The sequence below is a fragment of the Physella acuta genome, unplaced genomic scaffold, assembly GCF_028476545.2.
Source record: "Physella acuta isolate Inbredline_101_S28 unplaced genomic scaffold, ASM2847654v3 ptg000399l, whole genome shotgun sequence".
NCBI classification, from domain to species: domain Eukaryota; kingdom Metazoa; phylum Mollusca; class Gastropoda; family Physidae; genus Physella; species Physella acuta.
The window spans coordinates 147240-167202 of record NW_026731918.1 but is presented as its reverse complement, the minus strand read 5'-3'; the positions used below and the strand labels follow the sequence as shown (position 1 = coordinate 167202).

At 34.0% G+C, this 19963-nt stretch overlaps 1 protein-coding gene across 1 annotated transcript; it reads right to left on the bottom strand.

Moving 5' to 3' along the window:
- Positions 1–1135: 1135 nt before the first annotated feature.
- On the bottom strand, positions 1136–13316 carry LOC131942304 (ubiquitin-fold modifier-conjugating enzyme 1). Its single transcript, XM_059302109.1, has 5 exons — positions 13041–13316; positions 3907–4038; positions 2507–2583; positions 1408–1498; positions 1136–1312 (listed from the first exon to the last, which is right to left on the bottom strand). The coding sequence occupies exons 1-5, from the start codon at positions 13161–13163 to the stop codon at positions 1217–1219; spliced, it is 519 nt and encodes a 172-aa protein (XP_059158092.1). The 5' UTR covers positions 13164–13316; the 3' UTR covers positions 1136–1216.
- Between the last annotated feature and the right edge of the window lie 6647 nt (positions 13317–19963).

The following is a 19963-nucleotide window of genomic DNA, read 5'->3' as shown; positions in this document are numbered from 1 at the left end:
GGTGGAGTTCACTTGTTTCCGTGACCTCGGCATATGAAGAGATAGTGTGGTCAGCACTATGCCCAGCCGCCTTTACTTTCCCTAACTTGAGTTAGTCTACTGACTTGAACCCGGATTCGAACTCGAGACCACTCCGTCCCCATCTAGTGACCTTAACCATATGAAAATTATAGTATAAGGACTAATTATGAAACAACTATAAAAAAAATATGATCTATTCGATAAAACATACTCGTTTTCTTAGCTCTTAAAATTTCGGCAAAGAGTATCGCCTTCCACCCACCCGCTCCGATCGTATATTTTGCTGATCAGATAGCGATACAGGAATCCGTGATATTTGTTTCTCTTTAACTTTAACACAGTGATCCAGGCAAGATGTAATGCAATAAGTAGAGTTAAAGAACTAGTATCATAATTTCGTAACAAAACTGGCTAGTGAAATCGTACATTATTATGCGTTAATAAAATTGGCTTCTTGTGTAAGTGATTTATTTATTCAACATCCTTGTGTAAATCTTTCCCATTTACCTTGGCGAAAAAGCGCCCCAACCCAACAGAGTTTTCTACTCACCAATCCAGCGCAAATCCTACAAGTTTTTGTTGACGAAAAAGCTCCCCCGCACCATTTTTATTTTAATGTTACACAATACACTTTAATTTTAATACATTTGGTTTCTTTTCTCAGTGTTAAAATTGTGTTATCTGCTCACCAATCCAGTACAAAAAGCTGCCCCCCCCCATCTTGGATTGGTAGAGCGGGTTTTAACGTGACAAACTTTTTTATGATTACACAATTGAACAATACGTTTTAATACAATTGGTTTCTTTAAACTTTGATGAGTGGTAAATTTTATCAACTCACCAATCTGTTGAAAATCCTTCTGATTTTAGATGGCGAAAAAGCCCCCCCCCCCCCCCCCCCCGGAAAAGCTGGAACGCGGTTTTTGACGGTCACTGTTTCTTAAGGGTATATGTTTTACATTTACACAATCAAGGTAGAAAAAGAGTTAAATAAGTATGTAAAGGCTCGTAGCCGTTAAATTTCTTAACTTTGACTGTTTATGAGTAATTGCCCCCCCCCCCCCCCAGCTAGCCTCTGAAATGGATGAGACCTAACTAAGAATTCAATTGAGACCAGAAAGCAGTAACCTTTACTTTATTAAAATGCCTTTTTATGACAAATAAAGAAGAGTAGGATCTTTTAAATGCACCAAGTTCAACTTAAAGCAGGTTGATCTTGAAGTATACTTTTGTGTGTTATAACTCCCTTTTGTATTAGATCAGGTATCTCCACAGCCAGCCATGGTCCAAGCTATAAATGATATGTTAAAATTAAAGAAATCAATTAAATATTTAACTTTTAAATATTTTAGATAGGTCATCTTCCAATGGAGAAGTACTACTTACCCCAAGGGCCATAGCATGTGCAATACCAAATCTAGGAACATTACGTGCCCATAAAGGTTTAAAATGATCTGTTAGACAGATTTTGCCTCCCCTGAAAAATTTGAAAAAAAAAAAGTTGTGGCAGCTTGTTTTTTAAAAAACAAGTTAATAAAAAGTCTAGTGACAATTTAAGCGCAATTTCCTTATGTTATCTAAAAATTGATCAAGTTTGTTTTTAAAAAATGTGAAAAAATTATTAGGCCTAGCGAAACAAAACCTTGTAATTGTAACTCCCTATCACTCTGATATAAATTATAAATAAATTAATAGGGTACAAAAATAACGTTTGAATTAATAAGTAAATTAAATCGAGATAAATCATATATTCAGCAAATAAATAATGCAACACAAGTAGTTTTAATAATTCAAAACAAAATAGAAAAAATATTTATTAACGAGATTTTAAAAAATATGCGGACGTGTAGGGGGTAATAGAAAATATCAACGGAAATAGTTTTATTTTAATGAGTAGGCCTACACGATGCTCAGTTTAAAATATCATCCTAGGCCTACACGATGCTCAGTTTAAATAATTTAAAAAAATTTTTTGTGACCAAACGAAAGGATATTTTTGAAAACTTTCTTCGGCAATATTGTTCTAAATTATGGCAGGAATCGATTGGTAAATGTTTCAAGTGGCTAAGTGGTCTGGTTGCCGAGATATGGAGCAAAAACTGCATTTGTTCGAGGTTTTTTGGCTTTTCCGGGAAATCCAGGAAGGAATTCCGGGAATTTTTTTGGCCTATGTTCATCCTAGGAACTTAACATATTTGCTTTTGGAACTAGTCCTCGATATTGCTTCGTTGAGGAGGAGATACGACTTAAAGGCTGCGGACACACATCCATCCAGAAATGACAAGTTAATAATCGCAATCCCAGTATGGAAATTGCGTTAAAAATATCTAAAATTATTAGAAATAAAAGTGCAATACAAACTTTGCTCTTTTTTCTATGCAAGCAGCTTAAAACTAAACCTGTTACAGAGGTTTGTTTATTCATCCATTTAATAATGTAGGTATTGCTTAACTAGCTGTCCAAAACAATTTTCAAATTATCTTACCTGTACATTTTTGCAGTTTTTCCATCTAGCTCTGGAATAGCTATTTCAGGAGAAGTTGTAGGGTATGTCACTGGAATCTGTTGAAATAATTCATAAAAAATTAATATGCAATAATTGAGATAACCCTCAAATAAAATCTTAAAATATATGGATTTCTTAATGATTGGGAATTCATACTGTTACAGAAAGTTCCATCCATTATATTTGAAAATAGGTAAGTATATCGTTATGACCATACAATCAACAAAGTATCTTTTTGTACAAAGTAGAATATGATGAAGTTTAAAGTTGTCCAGAAATATTCACCTACAAATGACACTACATGGGGACAGACTAAAGAAAGACAAAAAGGGCCTGACAACATCGCAGATATTTACAAATTGGAGATAATGAAACAAAGGAAAAACAAAGGGATCTCAAGATCTCAGCTAATTTAACAGCATTTCTTTTCACAAACAGATCAAGAAAAAAAGCATACATCACTTACAGAAAGAGAATACCATCAATACTTCAGACCAGAGCAATAGGTAAGGGGCTTAGGCTTATATACTGATCTATGCTGATGACAGCTGCGATTGGACTAAGCATAGATTAGATAGATTTTGATGAGACAGTTGATTGCTGATTTGATTTACAGAAAATAGGGAAATTAAGATAATGAGTGTGGGATTGTTTATTGGATTAAATTACCTTACTTATCTATACTATATAAAAATATGTTTCTTTGAGCATCCATCTTTTATGTATTACTTCACATATATCCCACTGCCATGAAACTTAGGGATGTTGTTGAGAATACTCTAGAAAAAGTTTCTCCTTTAACAAAATTTAATTTTTTCAGGGGCCGTGTCCTGGTAGTAGGGTGTGGTTTGGGGTCAAGTGTTCCCCAGCGGCTATCTTGCCCCCTGGGACCCATTAACTGAGCGTCCTCAGCTGGGATCAGGGGTACTACTTGATATTTGGTATTCAGTGTCCAAAACTTTACAGTGCCTACATTTATTTTTTAAAATAGCATCCTACTTTAGGGACACAGTGGGTCATGACATGGGAAAACAACTTATAATGCCCAACGATGGCTCTGACACCTGGCTCGTTGCCAAGGAATTTTTTTTACCTCACTATCATGCAGGGTGACTAACGTACACTCAAGGCTTTCATACAGTACCCTGGGACATCTGGGCAATATAGTAGAAAAAGCTGTGCCATTGTAATTAAGATCCAAGAAATATAGCTCCGGCTATGTTAATGTTTGAATAACAAGATCACATTTCTAAAATACATGATTACGAAAGCATTCATGACAACTTTATAACTTGTTGATTCACTCGTTGATTGATGCTCGTCAGTGCATTGAATGACAGAAAGTCTGAGAAAGCTAGAATATGACTAAATTAACTTACATCAAATTCAATGTCGAATTCATATTTGAGTAACTCATGAATGTACCAGCATTTGCCAAACCACCTAGTTCCTTCTTTATTGGACTCCAGCCTAAACCAGTCATTATCACTTTCTTTGTTGTTTTGTACATACTGAAAATTTAATTCAAGTTATGGATTAGAATGGGTAATTTTTGTTAAATCAGAAAAGAGAAAATATAAATGCAAAATTATAAATTAACAGTTCCAATTGATATTATCTATAAACATTTCTAAAGAAGAACCAAAACATCATAATATATTGATATCTGCTTTTTTATACACCATATTCTTTGTTTATGATGAACAAAGTTGTCCTAATGTACTCTTAAAATTATGTAAATTTTAAAAAATAGTTCAAATTTTAGACTAACTGTAACCAACTTTCAGATAAAAATATCATTTGCACCTATTTTGAATGAAAACATACTTAATTTTAATTCAACTGTACATAATTTTGATTGTAGTCTGCATTATAACTTTAAGCAAAAGATTTAGATGAATATTTGTAAAACAGCAATCAAAAATTATATTGGAAACAGAACTGACTGGACAGGAAAAAAGGCATAACTTCTGAGCTTGCAACTAATTGTTCATTTTTTCTTAAACTGATATTATAATAATCAAAATTTACTGTTGAAGTTTGAAACTTTTCAACAAAGACTTTTTTCTTTTAAAATAACGCACTGGCCAAATGTAGTAACTGACATAACTAGATGTCACTTGGCTAAATGTAAGTAATAATTAACAGAACAATGTAATTCTTTGATAATTTAATTTGTATAAATTATATTGTAGGGGCCTACTTCAATAAAATAACCATTAATAGTAATGTTTTAATGCTTATGCATTAATACATTAGGGCATTTTAATTATTAAATTAAGATTTATAATCGATAAAGATTCCTCTTAAGTTCAGAAATATGAACATTATATAACTCACAAATATACAAAGAATTTAACAAAAATTTATTTTGGCACTTTGCAAAAAAAAAGACACAGGTACCAAAAATGAGTGAAATAAAAAAAAACCATTATGTTTGGCATTAATTCTTTAATTACACACATTTTACATTATAATGATAGGACTATAATTTAAAAAATTAATTAGTTCCCTTAAATATTAAAACATAAAAAGTATTGAGATGAGGTCCAGAAGCCATAACTTAACTACTACTAGGTCGGCTGGTCATTCACATTTTTTCCAGATACCTTCGACCATTACATGAGTTATAAAGGCTTTTTAAAATGAATCGTTCCAGTCCCTAATTATTTTTGGCAAGTACATTGGTGTATTAATTACTAGTAATAGAAATACTCTAAGGTGAAATCAAAAATTTATTGATTTAAAATTTTGCAAGACATCTTACCATTTAGTCCAGCATTAATTAATAGCTAATTATTATTAAGTAAGACATACATTCAATAAAATTATAGTTTTTTTTAACCACATGGCAGAGTTATGCCAAGTTTATTTAAAGTTTCAGTGATTTCTTTTTTGTTCTTAATTGTAACTATCTGAAGGGGTTTCCTCCTGCACAATTCATGATAAATGTTATACACCATATAGGCCGCTGACTTCAATTTCTGCCTGCTATTCTTTCTGGATTTGCTTCCAGAGCATTTGTCCAACCAAGAATAAACTACAAGGCAGCAATTTTTTTATTTAAGAGTTTTCTCTCCATGACGCTTTACTGTCCCCAGCTATCGGGCCTCATCTGCTAAGGGGTTTGAACTCAGAACCTTTCTGCTTAGCAGCCATGAGCTTTACTGACCAGAAAAGTGATCAAATTTAAAAAAAAACAACTGCTTTTGATTTTTTTAAATTTTGTTTGGTTACTGAATATACTAAAAACATCAAATACATTCAATCTTTAGTAAAGTATGACAAAAACCTCACCATAAAGTTTATATAAACAGATTCTAAATACACCACACACTATTTTTAAATATTTAACTAGACTACCCGTTATCTAGTTAGATAACTGTGGGTTTCGGGGGTCATCCATAAATGACATCACGTCTGTCAGCGCTTATCATCCCAAAATAACCAGACCCCACATTCAAAAAGACGGTTTTTTTTATTTTAAAAACTATTAAACTCTACTTCACCTGCCCAGAGTCCCGCCAAGTCTCAGACATGTTTAAATTTTAAATTTAAAAAAAAACGATTCCGGTCGAGCATGGCTCTGACCACACTATCCCTTCATATGCTGAGAACATAGAAACAGGTGAACTCTACTTCACCTGCCCTGTGCCCCAGGTCCTGATTGTGAACCTTATCATTCACATGTAGGCCTTAAGAGAAAAATAATTGAAAACATTGTTGTAAAAGGAAAATAAGTTACTATTACTAAAGTTATTGTTCTAAACTTTTATAATTAATGTGGTTAATCTACCTATGAATATATCAATACATTAATTAATGGCTTTAAATTAGTTTGTAATTAACAGCGTGTTTAAGAAAAAACAATATTTATCAACCAAAATTCTATTTTACAGCTCTACACATAATGCAGATTCTCCCCAATAACAAATAAAATTTAAAAAAAAAACAAAAAAAAAATGAGTTATCAAACGTCACTATTAAGTCAAAGTTAAGCCATTGTTCTAAAACTTTAATTTTAAAGTGGTTAATCTACCTACGAATAAATCAATACATTAATTAACATCTTTAAATAAATGTGTGATTAACAGTCTGTCTGCAATCAAAAATTGTTCTCTACCTACATACTATTTTACAGCCCCCCATATAGAGCAGTTTCCTTACATTACCAAATCAGACAAACAAATAAATATTCAAACATGTAAACAAACTTGAGTTTTAGTAGTATATACTAGACTACCCGTCATCCGTCGGATAACTGTGGGTTTCGGGGGTCATCCATAAAAAAACATCACGTCTGTCACTCAGAGGCATAGCGACCCTTCCCTGCGCCCGGGGACAAACTTTTCTATTTGAAATCCCCCCCCTCAAAATTTTGATGTCCACCCCCCTCAACCTTTCAATTTATTTTTCCAACCCATTTTGGCGCCCCATAAGGTCGGTGCCCGGGGTCATATGTCGCCCCCCCCCCCTTGCTATCCATTCATATACTTACGTCACAGGTGACTTACTCAACTCTACTTCACCTGCCCAGTGTCCCGCCAAGTCTGAGACAATATGTTTTTATCGTTTAAAAAAAACCAATTCCAGCTGGGCATGTCTCTGACAACACTATCCCTTCATATGCTTAGGACAAAGAAACAGATGAACTCTACTTCACCTGCCCTGTATCCCGCCAAGTTCAGATATACAACTTTATCATTCACATCTAAAAAATAAAATAAAATTGAAAAAAAAATTATCATTAGCGTATTGGTCTAGAGCCCGTGCCATTCGCATGCAAGCCGATTACACTAACAACTTAGCTATTTAACTCATACGTCACAGATGTATTTTTATACTATACTTTAATACTTTAAGTCTCCTTATGCAACTTGATTTACGCGCATAGATCTAGATCTAAGTCTAGTAGGCCGTAGTAATAACTTTCAAATTAAATTTTATCTTAAATTAGCCAAAGATTTATATAAAATAATGAAGGTTTGAAATTATCTAGATCTAGATAGAATTATCTAGATCTAGATTCTACGACTCGTTTACTTAAGTCTTAAGTGTAGTTTTTGCGTAACTCTTGCTAGATCTAGAATCTAGATCTTATCATTAGCTACGCTAACAGTAATAGGCCCTGGATCGAGCATTTCAAAATTAGCATATTCCAAACAAAGATTTATATAAAATAATAAAGGTCTAAAATACTTTAGTATATAGAAACTCATTATTATCTAAATCTAGATAGAATTATCTATATTTTAGATCTACAACTGAGCTGTATCTAGAATTTACGTTTATAATTTTGCCAAATTAGCGGTATAGAAGCCGATAATGAATCTTAAGCTACGCAAATAGGCCCTGGGTGGAGCATTTCTAAATTAGCATATTCCAAACAAAGATTTATATAAAATAATAAAGGTCTAAATAGTTTAATATATAGAAACTCATTATTATATAAATCTAGATAGAATTATCTATATTCTAGATCTACGACTGGTTTGCTTAAATCGAGTAAAGTTTTTTTTTTTTTCGATTGTATTTATAACTAATAAATCTTTTTTTTTACCTACATTCTAGATCTAGATCTATAAATAACTTTCTTGGACAAATTGTAAAGCAAGAGAAATTTATTGTAAAACTAAATGAAACAAATTTATATAAGTGTTGGAACGTAATAAATACAGCAAACGGACGTATTGTTAAAGTTATGACCGACAGAAAATTAGCTTTAGAACGCGTTAAACTTTGGAATTGGCCACAAAGTCTATGATGGAAGCCGCCATGTTATTGTACTAAAAAGTAAACAAAACTTGTGACGTCACTATTCAGCCAAAAAAGCCATTGTTCTAAAACTTTAAAATAAATGTGGTTAATCTACCTATGAATAAATCAATAAATTAATTAACAGCTTTACATTATTTTGTAATTAACAGTGTGTTTAAGAAGGAACAATATTTACCACCCAAAATCCTATTTTACAGCTCTACACATAATGCAGATTCTCCCCAATAACAAATAAAAAAAACAAACAAACAAAAACATGAGTTATCAAACGTCACTATTCAGTCAAAGTTTAGCCATTGTTCTAAAACTTTAATTTTAAAGTGGTTAATCTACCTATGAATAAATCAATAAATTAATTAACGTCTTTAAATAAATGTGTGATTAACAGTCTGTCTGCAATCAAAAATTATTCTCTACCTACAAACTATTTTACAGCTCTCCACATAGAGTAGAACCATTTACAATAGTCAATCAGACAAATAAATATTCATGTAAACAAACTTGAGTTTTAGTAGTATATAGATAGATAGATAGATAAACAATTAGAAAATATTCACTGCTGCATCAATTGGTCATAGCAAAAACCTGTTTTCTACCAACAAATTGAAATATATAAACAAATGTATACAAAAGAACTTATCATTAGAATGCTAAAAATGTTAAGGTATCAGGAAAGAATTTACTTTTAGTTCCCTCTAACCTAACACTAATGGTTTTGAGGTTCAATACTCAAAAACTCAAGTGTAATACCTTCCACTTCCACAGAATATCTAGATAGCATTCCTCACAAATGTCACAGCTTACTCTAGTTGTTGTCTAGGACAAAAGACAGACATCCTAAAGGCCGACAAGACAAAAGGCAGACGTTTTATAAAACAAATTACAATTACAGACTTTATAAAACAAATTACAATTACAGACATGTTTAATTTGATTAAAAACCAGTTAATGATGAAGTTATAGTACAATATAGAAAAATAGGGCATTGTTTGATAATTTTTATGCTATGCCATGTAGAAGTTCAAGTCTACTTCTGTTGTCACATTCTGCAATGACATTTGCTATCCTGTCATCTTTCTGTAAATATTGTATTTTTCTTTTTTTTGATGACTCACCAAGCAATATTGCCTCCATCTCAACTTCCACTCTTTCTTGTTCTTGTTTTTTTTAAGCAAACAAAAGACTCCAAGGTGTTCTTTTTTGACGATTACCTACCACCTCCTGTGCCACCCTTCAACTGTGAGTTGGGTCCTTGGTATCCCATTTAGATAATTGTCATATACAGACCAGAACTCTGGCGGAAAAAGCGGTGGAACCCTCACCTCTCTTGTATTTAACTACCTCACACGACCACAAACATATGTCCAGTCAAACCTCTTCACCACGTGATCAGTCTACTTTCTTTCATTCATTTTGCGAAATATGGTGGTAACACCAACTGTTCATCATTTGTATACTCCCGCCTTGTTGCGCGTGGGCGGTGAAGCTGGCGGCTTTTGATGGTTGTCTCACCTCATTGACATAGAAGGAGCTATGAAAGACAGTAGTGACCGCATTTTGCAATATTTAGGTGTTGATACTTTGTGTTTAAGACACTTCCAGATGTTTCACCTTATAAGGATAGCAACTAGCATCGTCTTTTCTCTTGAAACCTTATTTCATGCCTTATTTCAATGGTTGTCTAGATAGGAGCTATGCAGTAACACATTTTGCGATATTAGTATCTATATGTTTGTCTGCCTTATGGTCTGTCTGCCTTTTGTCCTACACCCATAGAATACACCCGTTATCAGCTTGGTTTTGCTCCGGCTATTTTTTATAGCCACGTCTAAATTTAAATGATAACTGAAACATACGTGTTTTAAATTTAATAAACAAAAACAAAATAACAATACACTAAGCTATGTTCAAAGCAGCAACCTGTACTCATTTTAGTTTTACTTGATTTTAAAATTTAACTTACGCATCACCTGCCGTTCATCAATTACAATGTTTGTTAATCAATCAGAGTAAAATCATTATACAGAAAAAGCTTGTTACTAAAGTTACTTACTTTCACTCTCCTGGTGAACAACAACCCTATATTATATAGATCTATTAAAATATCCAAAAATAAAATGTCAGAATAGTATCATGTAAGAATATTTTTAGCTTTTTAAACAGGTACTGCAAAATAATTGCAAAGCCTACCATTGAAGTAAAGGAAACAAAGAAAACAGTAGAATGAATCTGATGTTCCAATTTTTACTGTGCCTGAAAATTGTCGATAATTAAACGATTGTAGGAAAAAAAGTCACAGGAAAAAAAAAAACACAGGAAAAAAAACACAGAAAAAAAGTCACAGGAAAAAAAGTCACAGGAAAAAAGGTCACAGGAAAAAAAGTCACAAATATATATTTGCATGATATTTGTTAATACTTTTATGTATTAAATATTTAGAGAGTGCAAATTAACTTAGGATTAATTAAATGTAATGTGATGTGTGTAGGCTGTATACGCATAGGAATTTTTATAATTCATCTAAAAATATTTATTATGAAGTATGTAGATTGTAATTATGTTAAACTTAAGATTAGTAGCATTTAATAAAATTCTCCTAAGTCCACGTTTTTCATCGTGTTTTTTTAAAAATACCAACATTAAATTACCGTGAAATGGTAATTTCATCTGACTTGCTGCCCTCAACTCATCGCAACAATAGTTATGTTTAGTTCAACCACCTTTACTGCCCACATTTATCACGCTCATTACATAACAAAACTTAGGATCAAAACAGAAAGCCGACAAGGTTCAAAGGCTGTCATTGACGCATAACGTCAACAACACAAAATATGTTCGGACAATGCCTACTGAGGAGAGGCCGACCAGAGAATAGTCTACGGCAAAATTTGCCTAAATTTCTTTTATAATTAACTTTTCTACCACGTATTTAACTAAATACATAACAAAAGTTTGTTGTGTAAATTATCTTAGAGTATTTTTACTTACAATTGTTATAATTGTTATAAATCATAATGCTTTTAACGTCTATAAATAATTTATGCTATCAAAAAATACAACCCACAACAATAAACATACAACATTTTACAATTCTTAACAAATTAATAAAAATATTTCTAAAAAGATTTTTGTGACTTTTTTTCTGTGACTTTATTTCTGTGACTTTTTTTCCGATAAAATTTTTCCACTGTGACTTTTTTTCTGTGACTTTTTTCCTAGCAAAAACTGACTTTTTTTCTGTGTTTTTTTTTTCCTGTGACTTTTTTTCCGTTTACCAATTAAACTACTTCTGACTTCTGTCTATTGGGTGGACTTTTGAATACTGTTTTTCTGAGCTCTCGTGCATAGCTAGTTAAAAAGTCTAACCCCACTACAACTAGAGTAGCCTAGAGGCTTGCTGTGGCTTCAAAAATATAATAAAAATAGTAATTTGATTTGGCTACCAGTGTTTCTTCCACCTTTTTTACCCCACTTTTTTTCTCCAGGGCAGAGATTCTAATTTCTTGGAAGGAACTGAGGGCTAAAGTACTAACTTCTAGAGATTAGGCCTATCTAACTCTATTTTTCTACTAGGCCTAAGTCACTATCTAATATCTATCAATCTATTCTAGTCTGTAGTGACTGTACTCATTCTCCATATGGCATATAGATCTAGAATAGATCTATGGTGCACTCTCTAACCTAGATCTAGATCTAGTATATTCAGGGGCGGAACTACCATACCGCCAGACCCCGCAATGCGGGGGGGCCCAGGACGTTTAGGGGCCCAGTTCCGACCAAAAAACAATGAATTTTGTTTTCAAAAATTATGTTTTTCATGCATCTTGAAAGTGGTTTTGTAAAAACAAAAACAGGTCTACTATAGCAGAGATCGTTGCGTAGAAAAATATTTTAAAATCTACAAGAGCTATAGTTTGAAAGGTAGGCAAACATTCACACTACTTCCATGACTTACTGTCCTTCTTTAAAATAGGTATGCCCACGAAGCTCATTTAAATAGTTTTGTACTATGTATATTAAAAGCAATTGATTCTCTGAATTGTTATTTAAATAAGACGTAATAAACAATGGTATAGCTATAAAAATCAATTTTTTTCAAAATTGATATTATAAAAGCCAAAAATGAAAAAAAAAAAAACATAACGCGAGAAACCATTCACGAATAAAGCTTAAGTCTTTATATATATTTGAGCAGCATTTTAGTAGTGGTCATGATTATTTCGAACCCAAGATGAGTTTGGACTAAATTTGTCTGATTTGTTCTCTCAGAATGGTTATATATTGCAATGAAGTAGACTACATTACTCAGTTAGGATATAGATTTTATATATATATAAATACATAAATATATATATATATATATATATATATATATATATATATACATATATATATATATATATATAGGGGGCCCTTATTTTGTTTTTGCGGGGGAGCCCTTTTTTTCTAGTTCCGCCACTGAGTATATTTACTATATTACAATCAATCAGAGTAGCAGCCATACTTTATACTAAGTTTTTAGTTTATATACATACTAATATACTAAATTATACTTAATATTAAATTAATAAGTTAATATTATATAGATCTAGACTAGACTAGACTCCATGATTGACTATTTAGTATTTTTATTTTATAGCCTACTATTTTTTAGTGTAACTATAGTCGTAGGCCTATTGAATTTAATAAGGAATTATCAAGAAATTAAATAAGCATACAAAGCCATACATGTAACCTGTATTAATGCTTGGTATTCTTCTTTGAGTCTTGGTATCCACAAATCACCATCTCGTGGTCCTGCTTTGGTTTTTAACAGAGGAATTTTGGCTAAAGTTGATTTTGTTGCTTCGTCTACCATGGTGTATAGACTGAAATTCTAATTGCCAATTTCAAACCATAACATCCATAAAGGTGATTAAAGGCAGCAGCATCTGTAACACCGCGTAAAATGTAACCTATGGATGTTGGAAAATTGCGAAAAGCGTAATGGCGAGGCGGTAAACTGCGAGAAGATAATGCGAGACATACGAGACACCTTTTGCGAAAAAAAGTTTTTCTCATGCTTATTTCATGCTTATTTATTTATTTATTTTTAAAAACTAAACAAGCACGAGTGTTGTATATGTTATTTTTTATCTAGATTTAATTATATAAATCGATAGATACTAAGAAGATAGATATAGATCTATCTATTTAAAAAATCTGTTGACCGTTTAATGGTGAACACTCCAAGTTTAGTATTTAAAGTTATTAGCAGAGGCGTAGCGAGGGGGGGGGGGGGGGACATATGTTCCCGGGCGCCGACCTTAGGGGCGCCAAAATGGGTTGGAAAAACAAATTGAAAGTTTGAGGGGGGTTGCAAATCGAAAGTTTGAGGGGGGGGGGGGGGCTGCAAATCGAAAGCTCGTCGGGCGCCGGGAAGGGTTTCTACGCCTCTGATAGCTGTGCCCTTTCGACAACAGTTGCACTGGGCAAACAGACTACCATTCTTGCAACTATGTCATCTGGGTTAACAGCAGGCGGAATTCTGGTGTGCTCCTCACTATATAGAGGAACGAGATCGTGTTTGAGAAGCCAATTTCCCATAAGCCTTCGTCCTCTGTAAATTTCTGTTATGGGGTCGTCCATAAATGACTTTACACTCTGAGGGGGGAGGGGGGGGGGGGCGGTAATTTTTGTGACGATGTGTGATGTGGGGGAGGGGGGGGGGTTCAAATGGTGCGACGTCACACTTATTATTTCGCGTTTTAGAAAACTTTTTTAATAAATTGTAGTAGGAATTGATTAAAATACTCTGTTTCGACAGATTTAAGACAAAAATATCGATGTTTCAAAAAATTCAACCGCAATTTTGAGGGGGGGGGGGTTGTAGACTGAGGTGTGACGTCATTTTAGGGGGGGGTCTGGCTTTTTGTGACCACGTGTGACGGAGGGGAGGGGGGAGGTAAAAATCGTCAAAAAAAGCGTGACGTCATTTATGGATGACCCCTACGTAGAATTAGCCAAGCCTGAAGAGGCTCAAGACCATACCGCCGACATGTGCTTCCTTCCAGTCTTGAATTCTTTTAACTAAAGCATTAAAAGATTCACTTTGGTTCGCTGAGACACAAAACTCGAATATGAACAGAATGAGAAAAAAATAGTGCGTCTCCAGATAATCTGAATAAAGTCCGCTATCGACAAAATGACCATTTAATAGCTAAAATAACACCACCACCCAAACCAAACAATTCAGATGAGTTCAAAATTGTTTAAAAAATAATAGAAGTAGGCCCATACAATACTACATAGCATGAGCAACTGATAATGTTTTTAGCGCAATTTCCATTCTGGAGAATTGCGTTTATTAACCCGTCATTTCTGGATGTATGAATGGATGTGTGTCCGCAGCTTTAAGTCGTATCTCCTCCTCAACGAAGCAATATCGAGGACTAGTTCCAAAGCAATTATGTTAAGCAAGTTACGAGAATGAACATAGGCCAAAAAAATTCCGGGTTTTTTTCATGGATTTCCCGGAAAATCCAAAAAACCTCGAAAAAATGCAGTTTTTGGCCCATATCTCGGCAACCAGACCACTTAGCGACTTGAAACATGTACCAATCGATTCCTGTCATAATTTAGAACAATATTGCCGAAGAAAGTTTTCAAAAATATCCTTTCGTTCGGTCACAATTTTTTTTTTTAATTAATTAAAATTTGGACCGAATTAGTAGGTATTTTTATCCAACCACACCACACGCGTCATCACGTTCAATAGCTGCGCCATCACGTTCAATGGCTGCGCCATCACGTTCGGTATATATAGCTAGGCGCGCAATGGTTTTTAGTCATGTAACTCTATTGTAAATAAAACATGTAAAATACTGAATTTTTTAAAAATAAAAAACGTTATAATAACTAACCAATGGTTTTCCTAACCCTGCTCTTGATTTACGCTACGAAAGAGCTATTTTTAGATAACATAAGGAAATTGCGCTTAAATGTCACTAGACTTTTTAATTAACTTGTTTTCCCAAACAGCGAGTAAGTGAAAAAAAAAACCGGGGGGGGGGGATTGTGAGTTCATATATAAGCTTAGGAATAAGCAACACTTAGGGGATGGTTAATCTAGTCCTCTCTTTCACTGAGGGCAGTAATCTTTTCTTTTTTAATTTTTTTTCTGACTTAGATCTAGTCGCAACCTTGATGTGCTATCTAAAAAAAAATAATGTAAAGGAACATTAAAAGAGAAAACACATAGTTAGGTCTACATTTGTCTATGAAGTAATAAATTAATAGATCTTACCTATAGAATAGATGTATCCAAATGCACTGATATTTATACGGTGAAAAAATGGTAGCCGGCGGTAATGACAGTAATTACAAATATAAAATTTCTATGCAACAATACAAAATATGTTTGCAGCGGCTTCGGGCACGGAGATCTTCAAAGACGATAAATCAGGCAACCTCGGTGTTCCACACAAAAGAAAGAAATTGAACTATCGTCGGCGGTATTTCGGGCGGTTTCGAACAAGGTGGTATTCTAAGTCGAAACAAAAGATGGGGAAGTTGACAAATCATCAGTATGTCTAGTTGTAATATAGTGAGACTTGTGAAGTCAAGGGAACTCACTCTTCTGTATTAGTATTATATTTATATTGTTATCTTGAGCGATGTCCCTTACATGTTATGTATATAAGTGTCTCGTGACTTCCGCTCTCTCTCTTCCTCATGGTGTGAATAAACTACTGTTAACAATCAATGTGGCTTCTCGTCAGTGATTCCAATACATCACATTGGCGACGAAGATAAATAATCCACTAGAAAGAGCACCTACTTACGCAAAAAAGAGGTTTGCTAGAGCATATTGGCTAAGTATTTCTAGAATAATGGCGCTGTATGGCCAAATAAAAGAATTTGATTCGAATGATGAAATCATTCATGATTACCTAGATAGGTTAAGCTTTTACCTTGAAGCAAACAACGTGACGATAGAAGCCAAAAAGAGAGCTGTTTTGTTAACAGTCATAGGGCCTCAACAATTTAGGCTACTAAAAGACTTATGCGCACCAGCTAGTCTAACTACCAAGAGCTTTAACGAGCTGAGCAAATTGCTAACAGACCACCATGCGCCTACCCCATCAAAGTTTCTATGTCGAGCTAGATTTGACAGTAGGACTCGTCAACCAAACGAGTCAATATCAGAATATGTTGCTGCTTTACGTCATTTAAGTAGATTCTGTGAATTTGGAGAAACGCTGTCTGACAGACTATGTGAAAAGTTTGTGACAGGTGTAAACAGCCCTGATATTCAAAGAAAGTTGCTGCTCGAGTCAGATCTAACATTGGAAAAAGCAATACAACTTGCAACTTCATTCCAGCAGTCATCAGATGCGGCGAGATCTCTAGCACCTTCAGAGATCCATGCAGTAAACAGCAGGTTAGTCAACAAACACCAACCCCATCAGAGCATTTCAACTTATGCTAAACAGCCTGCACGTTTAAAGCCTAGATCTAAATCTAGTAATAATTATCAAAAATGTCATCGATGCAAAGGTCCCCATGCATCTCATCGGTGCAAGTTCAAGTCTGCAACTTGTTATAAGTGCAGTAAGCAAGGTCACATTGCCAAGGCCTGCTTTGCAAAGTCTTCGTCTGTTGCTAAATCTAGCCAGTCAAGACAGTACCGCAACCAAAGGCAGCACTATGTTAACTCTCACCAAGACTACCTAACCCAACCAATGAACCACTCTACCTGTGAAAATGCTCAAACTGATTCGCAGCCGGATTTCAACCTGTTCTCTGTGAAATCAATAAGTCATGCTCCCATCAGTGTACTAGTTTATATCAACGGTAAGAGCATCAGCTTCCAACTTGACACTGGAGCATCTCTAACAGTCATCACAAAGAAGGACTTTGACGCTGTCACAGGAGGATCAGTGTCTCTACAACCATGTCACAAGTGTCTAACAGCATACACTGGTGACAATGTTCCGGTAATAGGAGAGTGTATGGTTCATGTAAGTTATAATGGTCAAAGTGTTAAACTTCCTCTTCTTGTGGTTGAAGGAAATGGACCACCATTACTAGGTAGGAACTGGTTAAGTGATCTTAAGTTAAATTGGGAGAGTATATGTTCATTGAACAATGTAAAAGAATCTAGTCTTACTTCAATAGATAAAGTAATATCTGAAAATAAAAGTGTTTTTGGCAATTCAGGTTTACTAAATGATAGAACAGTGAAGATAAGCATTAAAGACACAAATCCAAGATACTGCAAAGCTAGAGTTCCACCTTATGCAATGAGGAATAAAATTGAAAATGAGCTAAGTAGATTGGAATCTAATGGCATCATAAAGAAGGTAGACTATTCCGATTGGGCAACGCCCATTGTGCCAGTGTTAAAGAAGGATGGTTCTATAAGAATTTGTGGAGACTATAAAACTACACTGAATAAGAAAATAGAGCTAAATAGGTACCCTATTCCTAACATTGAGGAAATTTCTTTGAATTTGGCAGGAGGAGACAAATTCACTGAATTAGACTTTAGTCATGCTTACACTCAACTAGAACTGCATCCAGATTCAAAAGTCTATATGACAATAAACACACATAAAGGACTCTACCAATATGAAAGACTATGTTTTGGTATATCATCCAGCCCTGGAATTTTCCAAGCTGTCATGGACAGTATTTTTAAGGATATTCCAAATGTTTGTGTTTACTTTGACAATGTGTACATAACTGGTAAGAATGACACTGAACATCTTAAAACACTTGATAAAGTATTGAAAGTAGTTGGTGAAAAAGGTTTAAAGATAAACAAAGATAAATGTCAATTCATGTTGACAGAAATTAGTTTTCTTGGTTATATATTGAGCAAACAAGGCATCAGACCTCAACCTGAGAAAACAAAAGCCATTAAAGAAGCACCCAAACCTGAAAATACCCAACAACTAAGAGCTTTTTTGGGCTTGATAAATTACTATGCAAAGTTCATAGGGAATCTGTCTGGTAAACTATCACCACTGTACAAGCTGCTACAGAAAAATGCAACTTGGCACTGGGGTAAACAACAAGATACTGCTTTTAATACAGCAAAAGAGGCTTTGTCTTCTGACACCTTACTAACTCACTATGACCCAGGGAAAAGACTTATATTAACATGTGATGCTTCACCAGATGGTGTAGGAGCAGTCTTGTCCCACATGGATGAGAAGGGTGACAGACCCATTGCTTTTGCCAGTAGATCTTTGAACCAGGCTGAGAAAAATTATTCTCGATTAGATAGGGAAGGCTTAGGCATCATTTTTGGTGTTAAGAAATTTCATAAGTTTCTGTTTGGTAGGAAGTTCACCATCTTTACAGATCATAAACCATTGCTAGGTTTATTTGGAGAAAACAAAACCCTACCTGAGCATGCCTCACCAAGAATTCAAAGATGGGCTATCACACTAACTGCATACAATTATGAATTGAAATACAAACCTGGATCTGAGAATAGTGCAGATAGTCTTAGTAGATTACCTTTAAAAAACCAAAGCCTTAGCTATGTACCAGAAGATGTATTTGTTCTCTTCACTATCATGGATAACTCCAATATAAATGTGAATGATATTAAAAGAGAAACACAAAAAGATGAGTGCTTAATAAAAGTATATGAGTACTGTAAGAATGGTTGGCCTGAAGAGTCAGTGAATGATGACTTAAAGCCATATAAAATAAGAAAAACAGAGTTAAGTCTAAAAGATAGAGAAGATGCAGTCCATTATCAGTCAGAGTTGCCTAAACAAAGTATTTGTAACTTAATAAATGATTATGGTGATATGGCAATTTCAAATGCTTTTAAAGAGAATACATTAGTAAGAAGGAATGTGATCATCAAACAACTTTGCTAACATCATTAGCACTTACAGAAACTAAAAGGGTAACATCAAAAGAAAAGAAAAAAAGATTTTTGCCATTTAATACACCCACTTCAAATACTGGATCACAGTTGCAAATTGATATGGTCCAGGATATTACTTTTAAACAGTATTTTTGGTTACCAAAAAGCACTATCAGATTACCTGAGAAAATTGATCAATCAAAGAAATCTATGTCAGTCAAGGATCTGAATAACAGCATAATACTTCCAGATGCCAATTCAAAAATAGTTCCATTAAATCATGACAAAACATGCATTGAAAGAGAATTTGGAGTTAATGATAATGTGTATCTAAGAAATTATGGGAGAAAGGAAAAATGGATACCAGGTCAAATTGTTCAATGTACAGGACCTGTGTCTTATAAAGTAAAAACAAATGATGGACTTATTGTCCGTAGACATGCAGACCAGTTAAAAATAACTTGTGCAGATAATAAGTGTGAATCTGTCAATCCCACCAAATCTGAACAGTTCACACCAACTCAGTTTGTTCCACAACCAAGTTCTGTTGATATGAGTGAACCAAGTTGTCTAGAGTCAGAAAATGTAAATTCTGGAGTTAATGATTTAAATCCTAGACCTCCTGAGATAGAGAATCCAAATGGTCAGAATATTGAGTCACCAAATCAAAGGCCACTGAGAAGGTCAAACAGGACAATCAAAGTCCCAAATAAGTTAGACCTATGATTTTAAAGGTCAAAAGGACTTTGACATCATTGTTTGTATTTTAATTATGTTGTAACATATTG

What these genes read in the sequence shown, in the direction of transcription:
- LOC131942304 (XM_059302109.1), bottom strand. Translation starts at nt 13,163, where the DNA reads ATGGTAGACGAAGCAACAAAATCAACTTTAGCCAAAATTCCTCTGTTA. An exon ending in AATACCAAGCATTAATACAG is followed by an intron (nt 4,039 to 13,040) that starts GTTACATGTATG and finishes TTAAATTTTCAG; the next exon opens with TATGTACAAAACAACAAAGA. An exon ending in CACATGCTATGGCCCTTGGG is followed by an intron (nt 1,313 to 1,407) that starts GTAAGTAGTACT and finishes TATCATTTATAG; the next exon opens with CTTGGACCATGGCTGGCTGT.